At 41.5% G+C, this 27,517-nt stretch overlaps 1 protein-coding gene across 12 annotated transcripts in view; it reads left to right on the top strand.

Annotated features, from left to right (window-relative positions):
- Positions 1-732: 732 nt before the first annotated feature.
- PPIP5K2 (diphosphoinositol pentakisphosphate kinase 2) overlaps positions 733-27,517 on the top strand; it is an 86,731-nt gene continuing 59,946 nt past the window's right edge. For 5 of the 12 annotated variants that reach the window (XM_075602354.1, XM_075602324.1, XM_075602344.1 and 2 more), the window contains exons 1-8: positions 735-964; positions 9,907-10,324; positions 14,533-14,728; positions 15,660-15,750; positions 17,315-17,400; positions 24,527-24,681; positions 26,669-26,770; positions 27,322-27,483. In XM_075602354.1, the coding sequence (XP_075458469.1) occupies positions 10,169-10,324; positions 14,533-14,728; positions 15,660-15,750; positions 17,315-17,400; positions 24,527-24,681; positions 26,669-26,770; positions 27,322-27,483 (948 nt within the window). In that variant the 5' untranslated portion in view covers positions 735-964; positions 9,907-10,168. Of the gene's footprint in view, positions 981-1,023; positions 1,164-9,906; positions 10,325-14,532; positions 14,729-15,659; positions 15,751-17,314; positions 17,401-24,526; positions 24,682-26,668; positions 26,771-27,321; positions 27,484-27,517 lie in introns of those variants that run through there. The other 7 variants (XM_075602371.1, XM_075602362.1, XM_075602381.1 and 4 more) reach the window with 6 other exon arrangements.

The following is a 27,517-nucleotide window of genomic DNA, read 5'->3' as shown; positions in this document are numbered from 1 at the left end:
CACAACGGAGAGCGACCACGCGGCAGGGTTTTTCAAAAGACAAATCATTTTTTTTGCGTCACGTGAGCAGTTCAGCCAATGAGGGGGAAGCAGCCTGGTGACCCGTCCGCCACGCCTCCCCAATAGCTGGAAGCTCAGTTCACCCATCGCTCGGGCGACAGGCGCCTACTATAATCTCAAATATGCCCTATACAATTGTATAAATCAAACTGCAGCTAAAGAACTCTAGTACTAGCGTCTCTGAGACATGTCGCCAACGCGCTAGTGACATCACACTATCTGACTTCCCCTAAACACGTTTGACTCACTGGTCAATTCCACCTACCTTGTCACTTGTTTGCCTATTGCATGTTTCAACAGTTTATTCACTTACAAGTGTACATGAGCCCAGACCTCTGCACTACGAGTCACCTACAGTACTTGCAGCAATTCTTTGTCTCGTGTGTCTCACACAGTCACAGCTATTAATTTCCTTTGTTTTTATTTAATATATTAGTTCTCTCTTTTATATTATTTTACTTTATCCAATAAAGGTAATTTTTTTAATTTTCACATCAATCGGTGGGCTACGCTCTGAAACCCATGAGTTCACCGCCGCCGCCCGCTCCATTTTTTGCTTCTCGAGCCCTTGCTGGTTTGCTTGTTAACGCACAAAAGATGCCAACCACTTGACGGTGCGCAAGGCAGCCGGCGGCCATTTTTGATAAGGTCAGCTTGCCAGTCGTCTCCTACGGGGTGTTAGGAGGGACAAGCTACGTGAAGAAATCGCCGCAAAGCAAGTGTTCGTAAGCAGCAATCCATGCAGCGTCGCGCATCTCTTCATAGCTCTCGGCGCCGGTTGGAAATAAGCCCGGTGTTTATCCTGTAACGGAGCAGCCCCCCCCCCCTCCTCTCTCAGGGGGCGGAGACGTGGGAATCAATGGGACTCTGCGAGAGAGCGGCCCGGAGCCGTGACAGCCAGGAGGTGAGACCCACAGCATGTATGTATACATTAACACACACACACACACAAGCCTACACAGGAAGAAAGGGGAGCACTTACATTCAGGGAGAATGGGTGGTGTCGGCATTCACCAATCACTGACTGCTTTCCTTAACCTGTTCCCTGCCAAAGGGTTCAACAAGATGCCCCTCTGAGCAGCGAAAGGGTTAACCCCCCTGAGGTCAGTCTTGTGGCCCCGCTGAGTCAGTGTAAGGGGACATGGTGGTGATGGGGGGTAATACATGTGGCCCCGCTGAGTCAGTGTAAGGGGATGTGATGGGGTAATACATGTGGCCCCGCTGAGTCAGTGTAAGGGGATGTGATGGGGGTAATACATGTGGCCCCGCTGAGTCAGTGTAAGGGGATGTGATGGGGGGTAATACATGTGGCCCCGCTGAGTCAGTGTAAGGGGATGTGATGGGGTAATACATGTGGCCCCGCTGAGTCAGTGTAAGGGGATGTGATGGGGGGTAATACATGTGGCCCCGCTGAGTCAGTGTAAGGGGATGTGATGGGGGGTAATACATGTGGCCCCGCTGAGTCAGTGTAAGGGGATGTGATGGGGGGGGGGGGGGGTAATACATGTGGCCCCGCTGAGTCAGTGTAAGGGGATGTGATGGGGGGGGGGGGGGGGTAATACATGTGGCCCCGCTGAGTCAGTGTAAGGGGATGTGATGGGGGTAATACATGTGGCCCCGCTGAGTCAGTGTAAGGGGACGTGGTGGTGGTGGTGATGGGGGGTAATACATGTGGCTGCCCCTCGCATGCAGCGCCTCTGCCTGTGGGCTGCCGCTTGGCCCCGGTGTGCAGCTGTCGGTGTAGTCGGTGCTTGTTTGCTGGCCATGTGTCGCCCATCGGGCATGAGACGGGTAATACTGAGCTGTCCTTCAGCGGCGGCTCGGGGGCTGCACATCTCGCCCGACCAGCAGTGCTGTGTGTGGCAACATTGCACCTCCTCCTCCCCGTGTGAGTGATGCTGGGTATCCTGGGCTCACTGGTACACACTGCCCACAGCAGCATGGAGAGAGGATCAGTGCCACACACACATATATAACCAAAGGAGGGTGGGTGATAAAAGGTATCATACCAACTACTTACTCCTTCTCCCTCCTTTGTTACACATACATGTAGGCATTGTCATACAGACCATTGACCGCTTTGCTTCCAGGTAATACTCACACAAAACCGTTTGAACGATAGCCTGTAATCAATCCAATGCATGTAGTAGTTGAAGGAACACAGGGCACAAACGGATTTGGAATAACGAACTCATTTATTGAGCCAAACACAACGTTTCGACCTTATTGGTCTTGATCAAGTGACAGCACTCTATCATCTCTTTTAATATCTTTGTATAGCGCATACACAGAGCACCCAACACATCAATATATTATCGGAAAACACTTAATTTTTATTTTTTTCCCAATGACATTTGTCCTTAAAAGTGAACTACATTTGTATGTATCATTTTAGTGTTTAAACAGATATACGTAATCCAAGTTTGCCAACATAAAACGTGGGGCCCAGGACAAACATTTTAAGCAGCCCCCCCCCCCCGTGTCGGCGGATTGCGAGCCCCCCCCATTTCACACCTCACAAGTCCCCCCCCCCCTTCTGCCTCTCCCCTCTTCCCATGTATTTCTCTCCTTTCCATCTCACCCTCTCTCCCGCCTCGCATGTATTTCTCTCACCTCCGTCTCACTGTTAGCCCCTGCTTGCACACTACACGACGTGCGCACGCGCGGTTGCCACAGATGCCTGGCGGCCAATGGTAGTGTTCAGTATTGAAACTACCATTGGCTGCGAAGTACGGCGTCGACACTGCTGCAGTTGCGGGTGTCTTTTCAAACTGTGATCTCCGGCTGCTGCAGCGTGACGTCAATTTCAGCAGCCAATCAATGCCCAGACGTTTACATTGATTGGCTGCTGAAATTGGGACTCGGCAGTGGGGACGGGGGACGCACGGGGAGTGAGGGTCCAGCAGAGCGCAGCCTCGGATGGAGCCGGATTGCTGCTTTTATCGGCCCGTGCTAAAGGGAGCTTCAGCACAGTGCTGAGGGAAAAAAAACACACCATCCATTTGCTCTGCGCCCGTGACACTCCGCCGCCTCGCCCGCTATGTCGGATCATTCCGTCTGCTGGGGAGGATCACACATCGCCCAGCAGACGGACGCGCGAACGCAGCATCGCGAAGCCCCCTGTGTGAATGCAGCCTTACTCCGTCCCGGTGAATATTACACTGAAATGTGAACAGTAGATATTTCTTTCCAATTGTAACTCCATTTAAGGCCGCCACCATCATAGGTCTAATGCGTGAGCTCTTAGTGTGACAGCTTTTTTGTACCGTACCCGAAGAGACTTGCAGGCTCAGTGTTTCTTAAGCATTGAGAAAAGTGCCAGTTAATTTCGAATGTGTTTCTTGCTGCTTGACTAGGAGGTCAAATTATAACGAAGTTCTTTATATGGCATATTTCACATATATCATTGGCACTGAAAATTTTACGTTGATGTAGAAACATTGCTAGCTTTCTTGGCAAAACAAGGATACTCTTGTTAATATGGTTTTTTGGCTTTCCAAACCGCGATACCTCGCCTTACGGGCACCATTACAAACTTTAGAATGTGTTGTTTGGAGCAGAGATTATTTAAATGTGTGATCCACTATTCAAGTCATCGCACTGACTAATTCTTAGATCCTTTGACAACCTCTTGGAATGTTTTTAGAGTTTGGTTATTGATGAGCCCCAATTCCATTGATCACAAGAGCCAACATTAATGTCCAACTAGTAATCACGAATCTTATCACCAATTATTAGACAAGCTTGTTTTGAAACACATTGGTGTTTCTTGATTTATCACTCTGAAACAGGGAGACAAGCTTTTAAAGGTAACTATCTTCTATAGACGTGTTTTTCAACAGGAGTTCCTAGGAACCCTTGGGTTCCCCCGACTTCCATAGATGGTTCCCTGCAATTTTCAGGTCATTCGAAAATTTGTATTAAATACAGAATAATTTACAATGCATCTGATTTTCAGATGCGCTATTATAGAGGGTTAGGGTTCATTACAATGCATCTGATCTCAGGCACGCTATTGGACTACGGCCTGAGTCACTGCTTGCGTGCATCGGAGCGCTTGGCGGCGCATGCCCCAGTTTCAGCCGCAATCTGTGGTCGTTCTCTGCGCGTCCTGAGGTCAGGAGATCGCGTGGGGTGGGGGCGCGGCCACATCGTCTGGTTGGTTCACCCTCATTGACTGAACTGCCGCTGTGACATAGCCAGCACTCACCGCCGCGCCAATAGACACATTTCTTGTATTTTGGCAAAGGATGTCGTGCATCGCGCTTACTGCAGACGCGTACAGGCAGTGACTGGGGCCGGCCCCATAGAGGGCCGTATATTGTTTGCGTTGCCGTAGCGTGAGCAGTGGGGATGAGGCCTCAGAGTGCTGGGGTTCCTTAAATGCAAGTTCTCAGCCGCTGTGTTAGATGGGGTTGGGAATACTTACAATTCATCTCAGATGCGCTGTTTGAGAGGGTTGGCGTTCTGCAGAATTTCACAATATAATTACAGGGTTCCTTAAAGTTTAAGAAAACACTGATCTATAGCGAATAAAATTAAATATTTTTAAAATGTCTAACAGGATAATGATCGCTTGTTTTCCAATGGTGGCAGAAATCCATTGTTTTTACGATGATTTTATGGAAAGTTTTTTACACTTGTCACTCTTCCTTATACAGCAACGCTGCATACAGAGGGATTTCTATGTCAATTTCAAAACAAGAATACACTTTTTATAGAGGAACATATTTGGTACATTGATACTGAAGTGGAGGAATGGTGTTTACAGACATTTTGGCATAATGCCAGAATTAACAGATTGTTTTGTGCATTTGCTTAAAAACAGAATGAGCTTGCAACATTGTCGTATTGTTCTCGACATAGAGAAAAGGATTCAAAAACGGCGTGTCAGCAAAATGAGAATACAGAACTGTAATCCTAATAGCCACAGTGTGGGATGTTGAACTTTAGATGATAGCCGCGGAAAGTCATGAGTATTATCACCCACTATTGCATTTTGTATATGAAGAGTTGCATATTTATATTTTTTTTCTGCCTCACTAGTTCATTAAGTGCAGAACTGACAACAGACAGGTGGATTAGAGCAGGGGGACGTGAGATATTCTGGGAGTGGCGCGGCGTTTCCAGAGGCTCCACGCTCTTCCCCAAGGCAATTAAATTAGTTTGTGGGTGGCATGGTGATGGGTCTGTGGAGGCAATTGGATCAGTGAGACTTTTGAGGGATATTAAGAAGGTCTATGACATGGCAAGGGTAGGGGAGATCCTCTGTGTTGGGGAGGTGGGGTTGGGATAGAGGGGGGATGGGGTTGGGATAGAGGGGGAAGGGGGGGTGGGGTTAACGAGGGATCATAGAATGCGATGGAGAAGAAATGCGTTTTTGAGTTGGCTTCTGAAGATAGTTAGGGAGGGGACAGATTGGATGTGATGAGGGAGCTTGTTCCAATATAAGGGGGTATGGGGGTTGTGGTAGTCAGTGCGTGAAGAGGACGGGTAGAGGTGTAGCGAGAGATGAGTGCTGCAAGGTTAGGGGGCTGGGGCAGGACCATGGAGAAATGTGTAGACCAGAGTGGGGGATTTCAAGAGGGAACCTTGTTGGATGGGGATGGTTGGATAGCCAGTGCAGTTGGGAAAAGGGTGGTGTGGGCAGAGCAGGGAAGATTGAGAAGTGTACAAGCTGCATCAGTTTGTATTTGTTTGAGGGATGGAGGTGTAGAGGGGGAGACCGAGGAGAAGGGAGTTATAGTAGTCGAGACTGGTGAAGATGAGGTAGTGGTGAGAAGTTTTACAGAGCTTAGGGAAATTCGTGGACACATTTTTCTTAAGTTTATGTAGGTGGTAGTGATAGAAGTGTTGTGTTGGGCAAAGGAAAGGGTCAACTGTGACTCCAAGGTTGCGACCAGAAGTGAATGGGGAGATGGTAAAGGTGGGCAAAGGAGATGGGGAGGGAAGAAGAAGCAGGAAAGTAGAGGACTTCAGTCTTAGCTGTGTTGATTTTGTAGGAAGTGGGAGGACCTGCAGGTGGAAATGGCAGAAAAGCAGGCAGAGATTTGGGTGAGAATAGTGTGAAGAAGTGGATTTGATGTCGTCTGTGGAAAAAATGGACATTGAATCCATAACTGGAAGGGAGGTCAAAGAGGGGGGCAATGTACAGGGAAAAGAAGAGAACCAAGGACGGAGCCTTAGGGCATGTCCACTTGGAGGTGTGTGTGTGTGTGTGTGTGTGTGTGTGTGATGAAGTAGGAACGGTGGGAGAGGTAGAATGAGAGCCATGAGATGGCGGTGTCCGTGATACCAAGGTTGGTGAGGATGGAGATGAGTCAAGTGGTCGACGGTGTCAAAGGCTGACAAGCGAATGATGGATTAGAATTTGGAATGGCGAGCTTGGGAGAGAAAGGTGAGGAAGGCAGTTTCAATAGAGTGTGAGTGATGGAGGTGCACTTGCCAAAATGACTGCTCCCTAAGGCTGCATCCCCGCTGGTGCTGACCGCGCACATGCTTGAGAGCGGTGACATCACCAACTCTAAGCATGAGCGCTGGGTGTCCTGCCTATTTTGCAAGCGCAGACAGGGGGCATTGCAGGCAAGTTGAGCGTGCTTCAAAGTCCGTTTTTTTTTTTTTGGTCTGCTCAAGCGCCAAGCTTGGGTGAGCGTGCGTGCGTGTGCGCGCACGCACCGCGTTCCTCATAAAGACTGCAATAAGTAAAGGCGCCGAGCGCACAGCACGCTCAGCGCCAGCGGGGACGCAGCCTAAGTGTTTCCTTTCCTGACATACTCCTCCTCGCTTTTACGTACAGTTGTTGTATTCCAGGGTTTTGTTCTAAGACCTTTACTCTTTTACACCTCCTTCCCTTGGAAAATAAATACAATAATTTTTCCCACTACCACCTGAATGCTGATGATACCCACATCTACCTGACCTCTTCTCTTCAGTCTTGTCACTGTTTTTCTACCCCCTCCTTATGGATGTCCCATCACTATCTTAAACGTAACATATAATACATTTTTTTTATTTATTCTACTTTTTTCTTTTTCATTCTACATAGAGCGTTTTATCAGTGTCGGCACAGAAATGTGAACAGTCATTTTCGTTAAAATATCACCTATTCATAATGAAAAGCCAATGAATATGAGGAATGTGCACAAAAGTTATTGTCCATTTTGTTTTCCCGAAACTTCTTGGCCAAAAATATCTGCTTAACCAGAGGTCTCTTGGTCGTACCGTGGAGCGTGACTATTTACTAAGGGCCTTATTCAGTATGGTCCAAATCTACAATTTCGTTGAAAACTAGTCAAAACTGCCATTTAATTAAATGGCACTTTGGACCTCTAAATAAGGCCCCAAGTGTTTAAATAAATAACAATTTTCTAAACCTCTGCCTTATAGCCATATTCTCTATGCACAATCTTCAATTTGGGTGATACAACTCTATTCCTAACAACATTCACATGCTATATTAATTAATATTTCTCCTTTCAATTAAAAAAGTAGAATACAATTCAGCTTGAGTGGTGTTTATGCTGCCCATGAGTCCTGGAATCTCTGCTCTTGTCTGCATGTCAGCTTCCCAAAAGGAGTGAAAAAATTATTAGTTAATAATATTATCCTTCCTCCAAATGGTTAAGCACAGGCCTAAGGAGATAACATTACAGTATTTGCCAAGAATGTAAGTGGTTGAGAGTGGAATGTAAACCACAAGCTTGTATAAAATTTTAGACCAAGACTTGACCCATACATGCTGTGCAATAAAAACTAATTCAATATCAGAGTGCACTTTTTAAAATGCATATACATATATTCTCAAGGAGCCTCCAGATAACGTAGAAAACAAAGGGAGCAAACTTCGTATATAATGTAAAATATTTATTTTAAAAAGTTTGCCAAGTGTTCTTGTTGGTATATTGTGAAGTATTTCCATATAATGGTTCTTCCAAAGTTAAATGATATTATCTAGACCTGTAGTTATAATTCACATGGAAGCATACAGAAACAGATTGGGTTCATGGCCTTCTGTCTACTATTGTATGTATGTTCGGTGTGCAAAGGGATTATATGGCGCAAGTCCATAGACCTGTCAGAGCCTGCTTTTTGAGAACATGATTCAAATACATATTGAAATATTGCCAAATATGCAGTTGTGGAATGTATAAATAATGTTTTATTACCAATGCCAACAGTAGATTCTTTGTAGCAGAAAAACAAACAAAGCTCTGGTTCAGCATTCCACATGTTTAGCAATTTAACAGGCTTCCCACATGAAAATCTTTAGTGGCTGACAATACCCGTCTGACACTCTTACATTTAAAATGTCAATACAAATAGATTTTTTTAAGAATTTGCATTGTGATATCACCGTATGGATAAATCCGCAAGGGTGGACAAAAATATAAAATACTTAGAAGCCAGTGTTTTGTTAGGCGGCTCTGTGTCAGTGAGTGTGTGCACTCTCTCTCGCACTCTGTTACTGACACTCACTGACCCACTCACTTTCACTGACCCTCTAGCAAGACCATAAAGCAGGAATGAAAGAAATTACATTTTTGATCAATTTTCCCCCAAAAAATGAAAGCAGCGGAACCTTGCTATAATGTAGTAGATGGTTGAAATGACATGTCCATCAAGTTCAACCTAAATTAAACTACAATTATTGATCATTGTTACATTTGTTATGGGAAGCCAATTAGACTAATCAAGTCATTACAAAGGTTGTTTTCTGGCTAGGATTGCGTCTTTTAATGATAGTGTGATTAGTCCAACTCGACTACAAAAAACTTAATTGAGTTTATTTTTGGCTGTTTTTTAATTTCTGTGAAATGTTGTTATTTTGAATGAAGTGTGAATGTGATGTGCATGTCACTATTCTGCATCCTCTCTGTTGGAGGATCGAGTAGTAGAAGCGTGTAGGAATTTTGCCAGTGCTCCATATAGCTGATTGTTCACCAGATCAAACACAGCTATTTCCATACTAAAAACTTATAAGGCCATATTTACAAAGTTGTGCTATTTCACAAGACTCCTAGCACCAGAAGGTACCTTCTGATCCATGCTCTTGAATAGGCTGCAGGGTTTCTTTCGGTGTCAGAACATGTCTGGGAATGACATCCCTTAGTAAACATGTTTCCTACTACTACTAGCGCTATGTTGGGCTATCAATCAGTTGCCTGATTCCTGGGGAATCCAATCCTGATGATGCATAGGATTTCTCTTTCTTGACATTGGTATTGGATGAAAAGATAGAGAAGGAAGTGGGCATCTTCAGAGCGATCACGGGATGCAGTTTCTGTAGTCGGGCCTGATGTGACAGGGAGGTTGCATGCCGGCTCTTTAGTGTTTGACGCGCCCTGTAGCACCGGATATATGTATAGCTCCTAAAAAAAAACCCACAGCATGGGGCAATGACATACGTTGGGACAGGCACTGTTACTCTAGTAAGGGAAAACTATGATCAATGTTTTTCTTCCACTGTTGGTCCATGAAATAAGTCTACTATATTGTACAATAAAGCGGCTTGTTTTGTAAGTGACCTTGGATTTGACAGTATGCTCTTTTTATTCCTGTTCTACTTTGTAGTAAAGTACAATTGAATGAACAGATGAATCTACATGTTTGCTAATTACCCACTTCCCTGTCAGATGGCCCAACCCCAACACCACTACCTTGCAATGTATTGCTGGCCTCTGCCATTGAAAGGGTTAACAGAACGCCAGGTAATTGGCCAATGGGGTTAACGTGATAGAACATGGTGTTTTTAACCCCTGCAGTTCAGCAGGCTTTTCCATTATCTGGAGGCATAAAACTGAGTGTACCTGTTATAATTGTGATTATTTCTTTTTATGTTCTTTTAAGGAATGAGGTGCCCTCTGTTGCCTGAAAAGGAAAGAAACAACGTGTAATGGTCTTGTATTTTAACAACAGTGATTAAACGTTCAAAGCTTAAGAGATGTGGTCTGGAATGCCTGCTGCAGTCTGAAGCTGAATTATCAGATCAACAAGAGGCTGCACAAGTTGTGACATTGCTAGGAATTTTAGTGCCATCAAGCTTGGAATTGGATCAGCCCTCATGGTGACCAGTCTCATGTACAGTAGACCCTGAAATCAACCTGCCACTATGTCTGTTAGTGCAACAGAGGCTGACAGTCCCAGATTCTTTGTGGGGTGTGAGGAATCAGATGAGATTTTAGAACAAAGCAAAGCTGAAAACTTGGACCACCTTTATGAAAACATTGAAGATGATGAGGAAGATGATGACGACGAATATGACTCTGTATGTATATTACAATTTGATTTTATTTGTCTTGAAATTTCATTAACTAACCAGATATTTAAAAAGTGATGGTGATATAAAAAAAAGTGACAAAACCCTCCAGTGTTAAGCAAATAAAAATACCACATGGGGATACATTTACTGGTCTGTGACTGGTCTGCAAGCCTGATTTGCCCATTTGTCCCCGTCCGCAATGGTAGTGTAAAAACGCGTTTTTTACAGGTGCATTTTTACACTACCATTGCGAGCTTTATGCACAATAAATAATTTTTTATGCAATCTGGAGTTGCCCTGGAATATGGGATTTCTGGATTCTGGCTGTGCCATTGCTTTCCAGCACATCCTGCCGCAGCTGAAACAGGTGCACGCGCTGCCAGATGCTCCGGCGCACATGCAGCTGTGACCACAGGGGCTGTAGACTTAGCAAAAATGCTTCCACTGCAGTCAGGTATTCTGGGTAATGGCATGCAAATGAGCACTCAGTGTGTCACTCCTTACTTCTTATCCATTTTAACATGGGCCCCTATAAGCTTATTTATGCCTGCCGTATTAAGCAGCTTTTCAGCACAGCGTGGGTTAAAGAAGTATAGCCAGTAAACATACTCCCAAGCGGCTGTTTTAATATTTGGGTCTCATCAGTGCGAGGTTAGTTGCCGTCTATGCCACGTGAAGCTGGTACGTGGGTATAACCAGACATTAAAAAAGTTATGATGGGTAAAAAATAAATAAATGACAAACCTATTTTATTTAACTGTACAGTAGAGGGTTTTTGTCACTTGTTCTTTAACCATGATAACTTTTTAAATGTCTGGTTATACCCACGTACCAGCTTCACGTGGCATAGCCAGCAACCGACCAAATTCTATGCCACAAAAGGCAAACAAGTGATTGGTGCTTAGCATTACAATTGTAGTAAGAAAACATGATGGCGCGAAGAGATCATTGTCTAATAAAACTACTGAGACAAAACATGAACACAACTCTGGGAAAAATTTTCAACCCCCACTGCATTTTAGTATTTCTTTCCCCTGAACATATAGGGAGAGCCAACTTCTTCTCAATGCCATATGCCTTTTAAATATCGGGTTAATATCTTTTTTAATTGCTTCAAATGCCAACTAAAAATGACTATAGCAACCAGAAAATGCTCTTCTTGCTGCGGTTGAACACGTATGTTTCATTAAAAAAAAAAAATAGTGCTTTCTGTCATCACAAACAGGAAGTGCTTGGTGGGCATTCGTCTGCGTCTCTGTCCTCCGTACATCCAGAGCTGTTCTATAAGTGAACTTCATTTCTCTCTGAAAGGAGTATTTTTGCTTTGAGATACAGAGATTTTTCTTCTTTGTATGTGGGGGACTGCATCTTTAAGGTCACCTGAAACGGAGTCTACATGTTTAGATGATCCCAATAACAGGATGGTGCACCTATTATAAAATGCAGATGTATTTCTAGCTCTACATATGAAACATAATATTTAAAAGTCGTCAATCTGTCTCATGTCCCCAAACGGGAATCCGCTTCTCTCCTTACTACGGTCCTATGTTGAAGCTTTTAACCCAGGCTCTTCAACCAGTTCTCCAAAGAGGCCAGATCAGAAAACTTTCAGTAGTACAAAGGCCACACGCAATGTATTGGATATGTTTAAAAACTTGAAAATTTTAATTCAATATTTTGCAAGAATGTGTAACATCTCTACTGTAAATGTTTAACTTGCCTTAACTCACAAGAGTTTTACTGTGAAAATGTTCACTTTGCTCCTACTAATTGCTTTCGTAGCTGACTGGGCCACATTTGGCCCGTGCACCGCCAGTTAAAGAGCCCTGTGCTAAACAATAGGACTTAAACAACCAGACTACACAAATGAAGAGCAGCTGCCTTATAAATATATTCTTTCTTTCAGACTATTTAAAAACTCCAATGCACGCTTTCCCTGTGCTCTTCATGCATAATCTATTCACTAACCATGAGTCCTACTTTTTATACTTTTTAAATGTAGATTGGCAATTAAATATTAAATTCACAAATTCACTTAAAAATTTGAAAATGAAAAGTTTTTTTTCTAACGTTATTCAAATTCTTGAAATTGTACCCATCAATATGCATTAATAATGTGCATTTTCAGGTTAATGTGACAAATATGGTTTGTTTTGGTTTGTTTTTAAGTACATTTTACTGTTCTGGGTGTAAACCATTATTTTTAAGTATTCAGTTTGTCTCCGTTCTCAATTTTGTCAATCTATCACCTCCAGGACTGAACTTAAAGATGCTTTGTATTCAAATGAAATGAAGGCATTTCAGATTTCTTCTGTGTAGCTTATTAAAAGGTTTAGAGCACGGGTGCCCAACTCCTGTCAAGGGCCACCTAAAGGTCAGGTTTTCAGAATATCTCTGTATTGTATTGTTTTGTATGTCTTTATTTATATAGCGCCATTAATGTACATAGCGCTTCACAGTAGTAATACATGTGGTAATCAAATAAATAACAGATAATATAAATAACAGGTCATGGGGATAAGTGCTTTAGACATAAACATAACATTAAGGAAGAGGAGTCCCTGCCCCGAGGAGCTTACAATCTAATAGGTAGGTAGGGAGAACGTACAGAGACAGGAGGAGGGAGTTCTGGTAAGTGCGTCTGCATGGGGCCAAGCTTTATGTATCATGTGTTCAGAATATCCACAGTGCTATTCATATGCTTCTTTAAGCAAGTTTGTCTTAAGGTGGGTCTTAAAGGTGGATAGAGAGGGTGCTAGTCGGGTACTGAGGGGAAGGGCATTCCAGAGGTGTGGGGCAGTCAGTGAAAAAGGTTTAAAGCGGGAGAGGGCTTTAGATAAAAAGGGGGTTGAAAGAAGACATCCTTGAGCAGAACGCAAGAGTCGGGGTGGTGCATAGCTAGAAATTAGGGCTGAGATGTATGGAGGGGCAGAAGAGTGTAAAGCTTTAAAAGTGAGGAGAAGAGTGGAGTGTAAGATGCGGGATCTGATTGGAAGCCAGGAGAGGGATTTCAGGAGGGGAGATGCTGAGACAGATCTAGGAAAGAGTAGAGTGATTCTGGCAGCAGCATTTAGGATAGATTGTAGGGGAGACAGGTGAGAGGCAGGAAGGCCGGACAGCAGGAGGTTACAGTAATCAAGACGGGAGAGAATGAGGGCCTGAGTCAGAGTTTTAGCAGTCGAGCAACAGAGGAAAGGGCGTATCTTTGTTATATTGCGGAGGAAAAAGCGACAAGTTTTAGAAATGTTTTGAATGTGAGGGGCGAATGTGAGAGAGGAGTCGAGTGTGACCCCTAGGCAGCGTGCTTGGGCTACTCTGCTTCAGAACAGGGAGCCACTGATTGAGCCACCTTTGCTGAAGCAGGGCTATCCCCAATACCTGGCCCATTGGTGTCCCTTGGGGACTGGAGTTGGGTCACCCCTGGTTTAGAGACATGGCCAAACCCACATTTAGGAGTTGCATTCTTACATGTTTCTGTATCCTGATTATAAGTGGGGTAACCCTTTTTTTGCTAGACAAAATTAAACATGTATTAAACATGTATTAAAATTGTAAATCCCTTTATATGAAAGACATCATAATTGGCATAGTATACAATTTTATACAAATGGAGCAATTCACAAATAAAGAACTTTTTTGTTTTTTTTTAACCATCTTTGTGTATGGAGGGATTTTGAAAGGTTTAATGCTCAATAAAATCTTTATTCCTTCCACTTTTATATGTAATAGCTGGCCATTATGGAATAATTAATGTTACCATACAAATAACCTTCACCCTCAATATTTGAGGAAAGCTTTGAGCTTTCTTGATGACAAAAATGTTACAAAAATATATATATATATATATATATATATATATACTGTATATATATATATATATATATATATATATCTAACACTATATCTTTCAATAATATCACATGATCGTTGAATTGAGACTCCCCTTTTTAAGGGACACATTACTTTTTATAATGCAAGAATGAGTTAAGTGCAGTAAATTTTCCATAGACACATGTAGTGATTGAATTGTTATCAAAAGCCAACACCAAGCACAGGGACACTGTGCTCATTTACCCACAATCCTTTGTGTGTTCCCTACATGCAGAAGAGGACATAACAAGCCATATGTGGCAGCGCATGGACTCTGGAGGCCCCTCTCCCAGTGAGGAATTTGATGTGTGCATTTCTGTGATCTATTTGCCTTTGTTTTGCAGCCCCCCGAGAGGCAGATTGTGGTGGGAATCTGTGCTATGGCAAAGAAATCTAAATCAAAACCGATGAAGGAAATCTTGGAGCGTCTTTCCTTGTTCAAATACATCACCGTTGTAATTTTTGAGGAAGATATAATTTTAAACGAGCCAGTAGAAAACTGGCCTTTGTGTGACTGCCTCATTTCCTTTCATTCCAAAGGTATTCTTTAGTAACAACTGTCAAATACGTATTCGCACTATGTACTGCTGGTGTCTTTTACTATATACTATAATTCCATAGAGCTAAAGACCGTGCAAAGAAGGTGACCCTGCCTGTAAGTGACAAGCTGCACTTTCAGCCCAGGTAGTGTCTGCAGATGCCAGATACATTAATCCCTGCAGTTTAAGATGCGCTGCCCACACAATCCTCTAAGCCTCATCAATTTATAATCACAAAGGAAGGATAACCTAAGGCTCAGCATGTAAATTACAAAAGGGTTATAATTATCCTGAAGTAACTATTGATCAGTTATGTGATATATTTTCAGACTGGCTGTGCATATAAATATATTTCATACTATCGGACATATCAATATGTCATTTCACCATTAATATGTATGCAGTCCCTTGTAAGCAGCATGTATTTGAGCATCAAAAAGTGAAAGCATTCTGTCAAAACACATTTTCCACCACGGTTTCGTGTGTGTGTGTGTGTGTGTGTGTGTGTGTTTTGTTAGGTTGTGAGTAAAGATTCATACAGTACCTTTTTAATAAGGAAAGAATGCTAAAATAACTTTAAAGTTGCCAGGCATAATTACTGTATGATGCAGTTTTTTTTGAAGATTCTTGATGGTTCACCAAAAATATGAATATCGGGCTTTCTTTAATGGCTGCATGGGATTGCAAGAGAGGGGACTTTCATTTGCATATTTTTATATATATATATATATATATATATATATATATATATATATATATATATATATATATGTGTGTCCCCTGTTGCATAAAATAATCAATCTTATGTGTAAGGTAATCCATGGAGGACTGTAGCTGCAAGACATGAGACTCTGTACCTGTGCTTAAACCGCTTTGTGCTTCTAACAATACATAGGTCCAAATTTACCACAACACTTACATATTTGTTTAAGGATTTCCTTTAGACAAAGCCGTTGAATATGGAAAACTCAGGAGCCCATTTGTAATCAATGACTTGAATCTACAATACCATATACAAGACAGGTAAGATGTTGCCCAATTAATTCAGTATTGTGTATGTTTTCAAGATTGCATGTCCGGGGTGTGGATTTGAGGTATAGAATCATGAATTGGGGACTTTAGTTGTAATAGTTAAACATGGATATGTGTGCCTTTTTAAAACATAAATAAGAATAAGTATTATTTTTTTTGTAAGTTTTAAAAGGCCACAGTTACAACAGCTAAAAGTAGCACTGTTATTTGCCATTCTGAGAATTCAAAAAGAAGTCGAGGTAAACAATATTTTGAGCCATTTCACACTTTTCCGTTTATAGCGACGCTAAAATGCTTGATACAGGATTTACAGGGTATATATAGCGGCATTTGGCACTTAATTTGCATCACTGACCTGACGAAGAGCCCTTTGCGGCTCGAAACCGTTTCTTTGATCATCATGGCTCCCTAATAAATGGCATGAGAATTTACTACTGAATGCCCATCTTTGAAATATGTTATCTAAGGCTGCGCTTATAGTGCCGGCGACGCTGACGTCACGCTGTGGTCGCTGAAAAAATCAAATTGAGGTGACTTACAGCGATCGCGACCAAGCAGTCGCATCTTCGCGCTTACTAGAAGCGCACTCAACGGTGTCAATACATATGTTTTGACGCGATGTCGCCGGCACTATAAACGCAGCCCTTGTGTCAACATCCAGGTTCTTGTAGATGTCCTACTTTTAGTACTCCTTTTTTAGATTTCTGTATACGGTGTGGCCACACTGCATGAGGTTAACCCCATTAAACATTATGGGTTTAACTTTTTCAGCCTAAAATATCCCTCATTTTGTGCCATTCTGAAAATTGCTTACATAGTCATTGATGGAAAAATTCTGCTCCTAAAATGCATCTGTGCTTAGTGTAGTGCTAACTGACCAGTCAGTCATGGCTGCAACTGGTAACCCCACACCCCGCATGCTTTGCTAGTCTGACTGCAAAGCATGACTGGAATCGCTGTCAGCAGTTGTGGCGGTGACTGACCGGTAAGTCAATACTGCGCCACTTAATATGGTCTGGGGGAGGGAGAAATGGGAAGGGAGTGAGGTGGTGTGTTCCAGGAGTTAGCCTGCCTCTGCTTGATCGTGCCAATCAGAGCTAGCCTGTGGATTGGAGGTAAAGTAGTATATCTGTCTGTCAGTGTCGCACACAGCTGCAACAACTGGGGGGAGAGAGAACCTCGGAGATCCCCTTGTATGAGTGGGGTGGGACATAAGGGGAAGGAGCTGTGGGAAAGTGTCCTGTTCCCCTGCACCCCCCCCCCTGCACCCCAACCCGCTCAACAAGAGCTAGCACATGATGTTCCCTTTTGCAAATGTTATTGCAAATATAACATTAGCGGTGTATCATTTCAGTGGTATACTGGTAGAGTATCAAAAACTGCAAATAATTCCAATTCAATTCTGCTATGAGAACTTGGCATTCCAAAATACAAGATATGCATTGTTATTAATCAATATTTTCAGTTTTGGTTTGTTACAGAAAATAGTTGTTTCTCCCCCCTCCCCCCCTTATGCAGTGATTGAGCTCGCTTTTAAGACACTTTTAATTTACAGGAGAGAAGTATATCGGATCCTCAAAGATGAGGGAATTTTGCTTCCTCGTTACGCTGTTCTTAACAGAGACCCAAACATGCCAGATGGTAGGTACATTTGTCTTAAAAATTGTTGCAATGAGAACAATAATTTGTTTATATTTTGTTCACTTTTTAAAATATTTAGTTGTTGTAAGTTCAGGTTTAAACATGTGTGTTAAAATCCTCTCTGAGACCACCATTTAATATGGTGGGAAGCTGGTAATGCAAAAACTTGCATTAACTTTAATGAAAGCCAACTAAGCTTGAACCGCCTCTTACCATATAATTTATAGTTCCGCCAAATAGCTGAACTGTGGTTCTTTTTGCTTCGGGGACCTTGTGCATCCCAAGATGCTTACCTCTGAATATTCCCCTTGGTACCATCCTATGCTGGAGAAAACAAAATGGCGTTTTAAAACTTCCGCAGTACACAGGCCAATAGGAAGCTGCGTATGTCATCTGTCGGGCCATGTGCCGTGGGAGATTTAAGAACCAGGAAGTACCAACAGCACCTGCAGAGGTAAGGATCTCAGGAAGCAGGGTGTCTCCGTAGCTGAAATTAACACTGTTCAACTCCAGGATCCCTTCATAACAATAATAAAAATTTAAAAAAGAATGACATAGGATAGAATGCTATTTTAAGTCTCTTGCTTCAATAGCATATGTCATTGAGGAGCATACATGTACTTCCCCCAATATTGTGGCCTTTCAGCCTGTGTAAAATGGGATATCCCTGAATTCCCTCTTAGGACCAAAATAAACCAATGGCAGTAGTACATATTTTGCACCTAAATGTGTTTGAACCACAATTCAGAGTTCAACAGCAAGTCTTCACTTTATACTTTCTATGGAACTCATTTTAGGGAACTTAAAGTCACATAAAGTAGAATAATGATTTTGATGTGACATAATCAAAACTCATGCAATACTGTACATTTTATTGTGTTAATCTGTGATATTTTGGTCACTTAAAGCTGCAGTTCAGGCGCCCGTTTTTTATTTTTTTATTTATTTATTTATTTTTTAACTTCAATAGTTTCATATGGGCAATATCTACTTGCCTAAAAAACTGCATAGCTGCCGGTCAATTCGTTCTCCGTCTATTGATCGGCAAAGATTTTCGACATCTTTAAATATGGGGAATGTAAATCGTTGCTATAGGAACAAGCATGCTTGTTAAAATAGAATACAAGAAAATTGGTCTTTCAAAGTTGTTTTTTTTTAAAACAGAAAATGCTAAAAGTATTTTTTCTTACTACAGAACTGATTTATTAAAAAAAAAACACATGCAGGATATTGCATGAACTGCAGCTTTAACTCTGTCCTCTTACTTTGACAAATGAATTGCAACACGTCTGGTTTTGTTTCTAAAGTCATTTATTGTGATAAATTAATACAGGCGGGCCCCAGTAATGCGATGGGTTCCGTTCTATGGTGCCGCCACAAAGCAGAAAGCAGAACCAATGATTTTTCGGCATCTGCGTATGCGCAGACCATCAATTTCCCCTTCTACGCATGCGCAACCTCCTTTCTGTGCAAGCGTGACCACCGTTGTGCCCATGCACGACCTGTGCATCTCCCCGTTCTGCGCATGCACAACCTGGGCAGCCCCCGTTCTGCGCATGTACAGACATGGTGGCCCCCTTCCCGGTACCGCTGTATGAGCGGAATGCCGAAAAGCGGGGCCCTACTATATAGGGTAAATATAATAACACAGAAGCAATATGACTTCAAATCCCAGTGACTTACTGCTATAGACTGCTTGTTCCATGTCTCAAGTTAATTTTAAGTTTAGTTTGCTATGGTTGATTTTATTTTCTATTTGAGCGTGGTTACAGTGTTTTGTATAGCTGTACAGTTGAAATAGCTTGAATTTCATAAAAGTTATTATTTTGCCACCTTTCAAATGTGTTTTGCATGAATCATTCTGTGTAAATATGTGCGAGTTCACAGTATAGATATACCTGCTACATACTGTTATCAGTAATCTTATGTGTGCTAACTAGTGGATACACAGATTAAATATATAGAATTCTGGGTAAATACTAAATTACATTTCTGTGAAAGATATTCTTTCAACATGTTACCTCCACTGCTAAATTAGTAAAATTTTTTAAAAATTTATCTTTTCATTTGCAACCATGTTATCTAATCTTAGTTTTTGGGCAAACATTATTTTGTGTTGATGCAAAGCACCGTCTTCTCTCCTACTGTTTAAACTGTGTTTTAATTTTTAATGTAACAAATCAGTTATGTGAGGGTGGCCCGATTTTTAAAAAAAATTTTTTTATGTGGTTGGCAGTTCATCCTTTTGTTGCTCTCCAGGCAAGGGGTGTGCAAATTTTTTGTTGCCCCCCCCCCCCCCCCCTCTGCTCTCCTGCATCTCATCTGTGCGGCGGCATGTCGCGTTGACGCCACATTTTCATGGCGACACGTGATCCCTATCAGAAGATGCCAGAGAGAAGGTAAGAGGCAGTTAGAGGCACCCCGCTCTCCCCCGGCAATCAATTTCAATGTTGTGGGGAAGAGTACAGAGCTTCTAAGTGCAGCACTCAGTTTGGCACCCACCTTAGAAAATGTTCGCCCGCAGTTTGCACACCCCTGCTCTGTGCTACCATTTTATTGATCATCTCTTGATAAATAAATCTTATTCAAAAAAAAGCAGTGCCTGCTTGAACTGAAGTGAACTAATAGCTGGGGTAGGTTAAATCTGTTCAATATAGGTAAATTACAAATGAAAAAACCTCAAGTTTTGGAAAGTTAAATTTTTTTTAATTAAGCCAATTACGTTAAGTTTATATTTTTTGCCTGCTATACGTGGTTTATTAAAGCGGCACTTACCCCTTTTTTGTTTGTTTTTTGTTTTTTACATCCGTATTTTTCACAGGAAAGGAACTAGTGTTCTCCCTGGAGCTGATTAAAAACAAATAGTCATGACACATGAGCATTGATATCTGTGCTTGAGTCCTATGTAATTAATATATTAACTCCTTGTTACTGCATATATTTATTTAACCACATTGCTACCCTTCCCTGTGATGCATTGCTTTTTGTGTGTGAATACCTATGAACAATCATTAGCTCCATAGAAGTACTGTATTAGTTAAATAATATGTTAAACTGCAATTTTAAGTTCCAAGCTCCCTCATAAAATTAACATAAATAAATATAACATACAGGCAATCCTCGGTTATCCAACGGAATCCGTTCTGGAAGTAGCGTTGGATAGTGAAACCCTTGTAAAGTGAGTCCCATGTTAATCAGTGGCAGTGAGCGTTCTATAACGCATTCCGGCGTCGAAAAATGGCCCATAGGGTTGCATTATAAAGTGTTGGATATGCCATTTATTGTAAAGTGAAACATTGGATAATGAGGACTACCTGTATAGCCAGGTGTTTACCATGTTAAATCTCATAGGTCTAGAGAACAGGGATCCTAAAACCTTTATTGACTCTTGCTGATAATTACAGCTGCTATCCCCACTGCTGGCACCTATGACTGTTTGTTCCATTGCATAACTTGGAGGTGCTGCAGCGCATTGCGTCACACATGGTTTGTCATTTGCTGCTTCAGTGTAGTTAATGTTTCCGCCTGGGCGAGTGGTGTCGTCTTTTACGAGAATACACATAATCTATCATTGTTTTAGTCTGCTGTGTACGAGAAACATTGCTTGAAGTATGAGAAAAATGCAGACATGGAATACATCACGTTTCCATTTCACGTCACCCTGATGCCAGCTGCTGCTTCAGATTCCTAGCTAAGTGCAGCTCCACTTTATAATGTAATGATCGCCTGGATATTGATGTCCATGTAGCTTTTCACGTGACTCCTGTCCTTGGCCTGGCACAAAGTTGTCATCACTGCTGTCCTGCAACTGAAATGGGTTATAAGATCATAAGTGGAGTAAGGGTGATAGGAACTGTAGGGGGAGGCTAGAAGCAGAGTACATCATACAGTGATAAGTTATTCAGAGGGAGGTATTTGACCGCTGTAACGGTTTCACAATAACATTCTTGAGCACGCTTACACAAATAGTCTGCTCAAAACCATTCTATTGCTGTCAAATAAATGACCATATCCAGGTACAGCATCACACTTGCTGGCCATTAGCTTATGATTTATTTCACTCTTAAAGGGAACTTTTCATTGCTCGCCACTGTTTTTTGTCTTGCTTTTCAGATTGTTTTCATTTTATCCGCAAGTATTCGTATTTTAAACGTGTTTTTTTAGGCATTTCAAATGGATTTTTTTTTCTAAATGGGACCATTGTGGGTTAATTTAGAAAGAAGCTAACATGACGCATTTATGATGTTATATAATTTAATATATACGATCTCTGTTTTAGAGCCCAAAATGACAACTTTTGGGTATGGGTATAGATTGATATTCGAGGTTATGTAAGCGTAGAATAAGTCAGATTTGGTGTAATGTCAGTGAAAGCCTATGCCGACTCAGTATGAGATTAGATACATAAATGTTGAACTCTTAAGGGGCATTACAGCGTCAACATATTAACTTTCTGCACTACAAAGCACATCTTAATATGACAGACAGTTCTACAAAGTTATACCGTCCATTCAATCTTAAAATTAGACGTAACCTGGCACTTTTCAATAATTTCTCACAGAAGTCCACTTACTGTCACATTTTACAGTGTCCAGATAAATTGGGCACATACATGTTTCACTTGTTTTAATGCATTTCTGTGGATCTGAGACCCAGAACCACCAAAGTGTGCTAAGCTTTAGCGCTCCTTCATATGAATGGGAGCTGAGGTGTGCTGAAGCTGATCACCTGTTTGTGCATCTGGGCTAAGGAGGGGAAGATACTGTAGGAAGAGGACAAAGCTCTCCCCAGAGAGAGTTTAAGAAACATATATTCTCAAATAGACTCGGGGTTGCTATTGGAGTACCCCCATTGTAACTTCTGTCAGAAGAACTGGCACCACTGAAACTCCGTTAGTCTGGTTGATACTGTAGGTTAAGATGGCAGGTGTGAACAACATGCAAAAAAACAAATGTTCAGACACGGTGGTGCTTTTTAGGTTTTGGTTATTTATCATTTTATTGAAGAAGGCTGTGGTGAAATTGTAAATATGAAGAGAAAATCTGTATCAATTCTCAATGCAAACTGTTCATTTCAATTGAAGGGTTAACATCTTTCCACCAAGTGCACAACAACCATGTACACAGTGTTTGTACTTAAATGGTCATTACCTCTTGCCTGTTTTTTGTTTGTTTTAATAAATGCAGCAGTTCCTTACATGTCCGGAGATGCAATTATCTAAACTTTTGATTGATCTGTTTCCATGATTGATCGATCGAAGATCCTGCTTTCCAGGGCACCCAATATGGCTGCCTATTTCAAAAGAGGAAGTGCTGTGGCTTCCTAAATAGTTGCTATAGCAACCCAATAACGCTTTATACATTTTAAAAAATCATTAAAAAGGGCATACAGAGTGAAACAAAATGCAGTAAGTATGATCTAGTGCTGCATATTGGTTAGTTAAAAAAAATAACACTTAGGATTTTGAATGAAATGCTGCTTTACATATGCAATTCCTAGCAGCGGAGCAAACATTTTGTGAAGAAATAAACAATTTAACTGATTCCATTGAACAAATGTAACCATGCTTACAGCAAATGTTTGTGTTTAATTTCTACAGCGGCTGAAGCAGGCAAACTGCATTTGAGAGGTGGGGGCAAGGGAGGGCCAATGGAAATCCAATCAAGCCTAGGCTGACCTTGTTTAAAACAAACATAAAATACATGTAGATGTAGCCAACCTAATTATCTATGTGACCCCTTCCCCGGCTGCCGAAGGGAGTCACATCTAGTAAGGTGCTGGCAGGGCGTGGGTGAAGGTATGGAATAGAGATGGGCACCAGGAACTTTTATAAACAAAGTGTTTTGTTGAACACTTTCCAGAAAAACGTTGCATAATGGACATGGATGATACGATACAAAACACGTGGCAAATAAAATCTTTTAGGGAATCATTCTAGTGGAAGATTCTGGTCCTCTTCAGAGGAGGTACAGGTCTTGGTTATCGGTTGCCGAGAATGAAGTTGAAACAGCTTGCATGGAGACTGAGGCAAAAGAACCTTCCGGTTGGACCTATTAAACATTCGTTCAGGTTACAATATGGGCAACCCTATGACAACAGTGATGTATACTTCTCCCACAGACATAGAGGATCAGGAAGCCTAACAGGCGCTTACTCCAGAACTGGACACGTTACTATACTGTAAAATAACACAGTGACAGGACATAATTACCTACAGACTAGACTGTTACAAACTATTTACTGGACTTACATGAAGACCCCAGTCAGAACTCTGAAGAACCTTCTTCTAGAACAAGGGTGTGGCTATTTATTCCCTTCACACTGACATCACAGATTACGAGGTAGCAAGGGAGGGGCAGAACCTGGTGAGTCCACACAGTTAACCCCTTCTAGCAATTAGTAGCCAATCAAGAGGGGCTACACACAAATCCCAGGCATGAGAGGCAGCCACTGTTTGGAATCGGCCTCATGCAAAACTAACGCACTATTTTACCTGCACTAGCTGGGATTATAAAGTTGGAGACATCTGTATTTGTGTTGAATTTTGGTTACCAAAAAAAAAAGGTAATCACTTATTTAACCTTTAAACATGTAACTGTTATTGGCACATGTTAGTCTTAGGAGTGACTGCCACCATAAACAAATTATGTTATTAATTTAATCATTAGACAGCAAAAATAAAGCATCATTATTACCTAGGAGAGGAAAAGACAAATCGATAAATATAATATGCATTACCTGCCAACATTTATGTATATACCCGGAGTGTTGAACTATAAAAGAAAACTAGTCTATGTATATAGCATGCGTGGCATTTCATTTGTTAATACAGTAGAATGAATTCCAACCTCCATTTCTTAAAAGTGGAAACTGTTGCAAATGGTTATTTATATTTTATTACAGGCTTTTTAAGCAGTATTAAGTGTAAGAAAGTTGGGGATCTAGATAGGGGTGTATGTTGGTATTTTTTTTCGTTTTCACTTTGTTTCTGTTTGGGTTGTGACCTTCTCTACAATCAGGTTTGGCGTTCCTATGTATTGGATGAGCCTCCGATTTATGATGTAATCCGCTACAATTGAACCGGTTTACAAAGCTTCCACCGAACTCAATATACTCTGTTTTCCAGAATGTAATTTGATTGAGGGAGAGGATCATGTTGAAGTGAATGGTGAAATTTTCCAAAAACCTTTTGTTGAGAAACCGGTCAGTGCTGAGGACCATAACATTTACATTTATTACCCGACATCTGCAGGAGGGGGCAGCCAGAGGCTTTTTCGAAAGGTGAGGTCCTTTTCACAGGCCGTATATTTGAAAATCTGCAATTACTTTCGGAACACATTATTTGACTAATGCTTGTAGACATTCTCAAGACATTTTAGTCCAATTTACATAATTGCGTTTGTTTGCTCCCACAAAAGGTAGTTACTTTTCATTTTTGTTCTATAGTAACGTCATATTAAAGAAGCAATCCAAGCTGTGTGTCTTTCGTTTTTAAGTAAGATTGAAGCAGGGGGTCTCCGGAGCTGAGCCCCATTAATTTCAGCTCTGGGGACCCCCTGCTTCCTGATAAAGCTACCTCCATATGTGGTACCAGTATCTCGGTGCTAGTTAAATCTCACGCGGGCCAATAGGAAGACACAAGGGATGACGTCACGGCTTCCTATTGACCCGAGTGACGCGTGACATTTAAGCTGCCATTTCGAGAGCCCCAGCTATCCCAGCCAGAGTTGCTACTGGTATCCCCAAATTGGTAAGTATCTCAGGAAGCAGGGGACCCGGCGCTGAAATTAATGGGGTTTAGCTCCGGAGACCCCCTGCTTCAATCCTATTACAAAAAAAAATGCATGACGTAGATATTCAGTTACAACAAAATGAAAAAGCAAGTGTGTTTCAAAAAGAGTCCATTCTTTTTCTTTTCTGCTTCAAACATGAACCTTTATTTTATTTATTTATAAATCTGTTTTACCAGGAAGTAATACTTTGAGAGATAACTTTCTGGTTTTGAAGTATGTCCGCGGCACAGAGTTATAACAGCTATGAGGAAACTCAGAAGGGCACAGAGCAGAAATGGTTTATTTTAACCGCCTTGCTGCCGAGTTATAGCGATGCATTGCAAGCCAATTTGTTGCTTGCCGCTGGCTTCTCTGCTCGTGTGAATTTCCTCTCCACTGCTCTGTAACTCCTTCCTCATTGCTATTTATTGCAACTATTGCATCGTTTTTTCTCACTTACAGCCCATCTAGTCTTGAATGCAAAGTATTAAAGATTGCATGTTTAATTATATTTGGTTAACCATTTGTTTTAATGCCCAAGCTGCTAAAGCAGCAGTCTTACCCAGTCCCCTCCAAATTGAAAAAAAAATCTTGCCGGAACCAGGGGGGTGCTAATCTGGCACCCGCCCCGCCCCCCCCCCCACCCTAGATATTTGTAGGTGTTTTTTTCGTGCCGGTTTTGTCTCCAGGAAATGACAAACATGACTGCGGGATCACCAATAGAAAGCGGCGACATCTCCTGATAACGTTACGGCTATTCTTTGTCCGCCTGGTCCCGCCACAAGGGTGGTCCCCAGACATCGCAGGACTATGGAGATCATCCAGTCTCCCGGTTTAGGTGAAATAAAAAATTATGAGAGAGCAGCGGGGCATGTTGCTTTAATGTCTCCATAGTGTAGTTGCAAGTGGGATAAAATAATTTCTGGTCTTTTTTTCAATTGTGGTTAATAGTAAACGTTGTGGTAGCCAGAACTAGATTTCTTCAGTTAAGTTTGTTTTAACAGACAAGAAGGCAGGCTATACCCTTTTGAGCATTTTGCTTCAAAGACTGTGAATTTACAAGCAAATGCCCCTAAAGTCTACTAAATACAAATAAATAAATAAAAAGGATCCTTGAGGAAAGCATGGTGAAGGCCAGGAGTACATTAACAATTCTTCAATTAAATAAAGTTAGGATGACTGCAGCTTTAAAATAAGACACCGTAAATTGAACATGTAGGTACACTGAAAAGTCTGTAAAAATGGAGGCTGTACAGTATGTATGCTTGCTTTTTGTTTTTATTTTTTTAGAATAAAATAAGGTTGGAGATGTGTTCTAGTGAATCCACAGAACTATACAGGAGATACCTTTTTATAAGAAAAGAAAGTATGTTTGTTGTTTGGACAACTTAAACAAAACATAAAATACTACTTATCTTGGACAAATAAAAAAAAAAATTACTCAAGCCAGACAAGACTTTAAAAGCGCGATTTAAACAGAGACTTCTCTGTTTCAGATTGGCAGTCGGAGCAGTGTCTATTCACCTGAAAGCTGTGTGAGAAAAACTGGCGCATACATTTATGAGGAGTTTATGCCCACTGATGGCACTGATGTAAAGGTTTGTGTCACCCACACACCCACACACCCATGCTCTGACATATTTAGACAATGGATGTCTTTTCAGTGCCCAGTACATTCTGATGTAAGTGCCTGTGCAATTCGTATGGTAAGCAAGTAACGTTAAAAATGAATTTATGTAATGTTAATACATTACAGAGATCAATTGGTTGTACTTAAAGAAGAATACGATATTTAATAAACCACCTGCAGCCGATTTGAAGGTAATGCCTTCCAGCCCTGGAAGGTACGTTACCGCAAAAGACTGCTTAGTAAATGGGAATAAATCTTTTAAAAATGATTTATTGTCATGTGTATTTATTCTTTTAGTTCTAACCATGACTAGCTTTCCTTTATCAGAGGTTCTTTGAGTTTTGACTCTCCCCTAACTTCGTTCCTGTCGTTTTTATTTACTTGTTTATTTCATCTAGTGCTGTAGTGACCTGCAACTGAACTTACAAAGAGTTTAGCCCTCATGGAGTCGTTGATTCCATAGTATTATTTAACCTATTTTCAGAACTTCATACTAACTGTACTGATTTTCGAACACAGGTTTACACCGTAGGGCCAGACTATGCGCATGCTGAAGCTCGAAAGTCACCTGCTCTGGATGGCAAGGTAGAACGAGACAGTGAAGGAAAAGAAGTTAGGTATCCGGTCATTTTAAATGCCAGAGAGAAATTAATTGCCTGGAAAGTCTGCCTTGCTTTTAAGGTAATCTTACACTATGTAACTTGAAGTTTGCATC

Source organism: Ascaphus truei, chromosome 1, assembly GCF_040206685.1.
Source record: "Ascaphus truei isolate aAscTru1 chromosome 1, aAscTru1.hap1, whole genome shotgun sequence".
NCBI lineage: Eukaryota > Metazoa > Chordata > Amphibia > Anura > Ascaphidae > Ascaphus > Ascaphus truei.
This window is presented reverse-complemented; position numbering and strand designations above follow the sequence as displayed.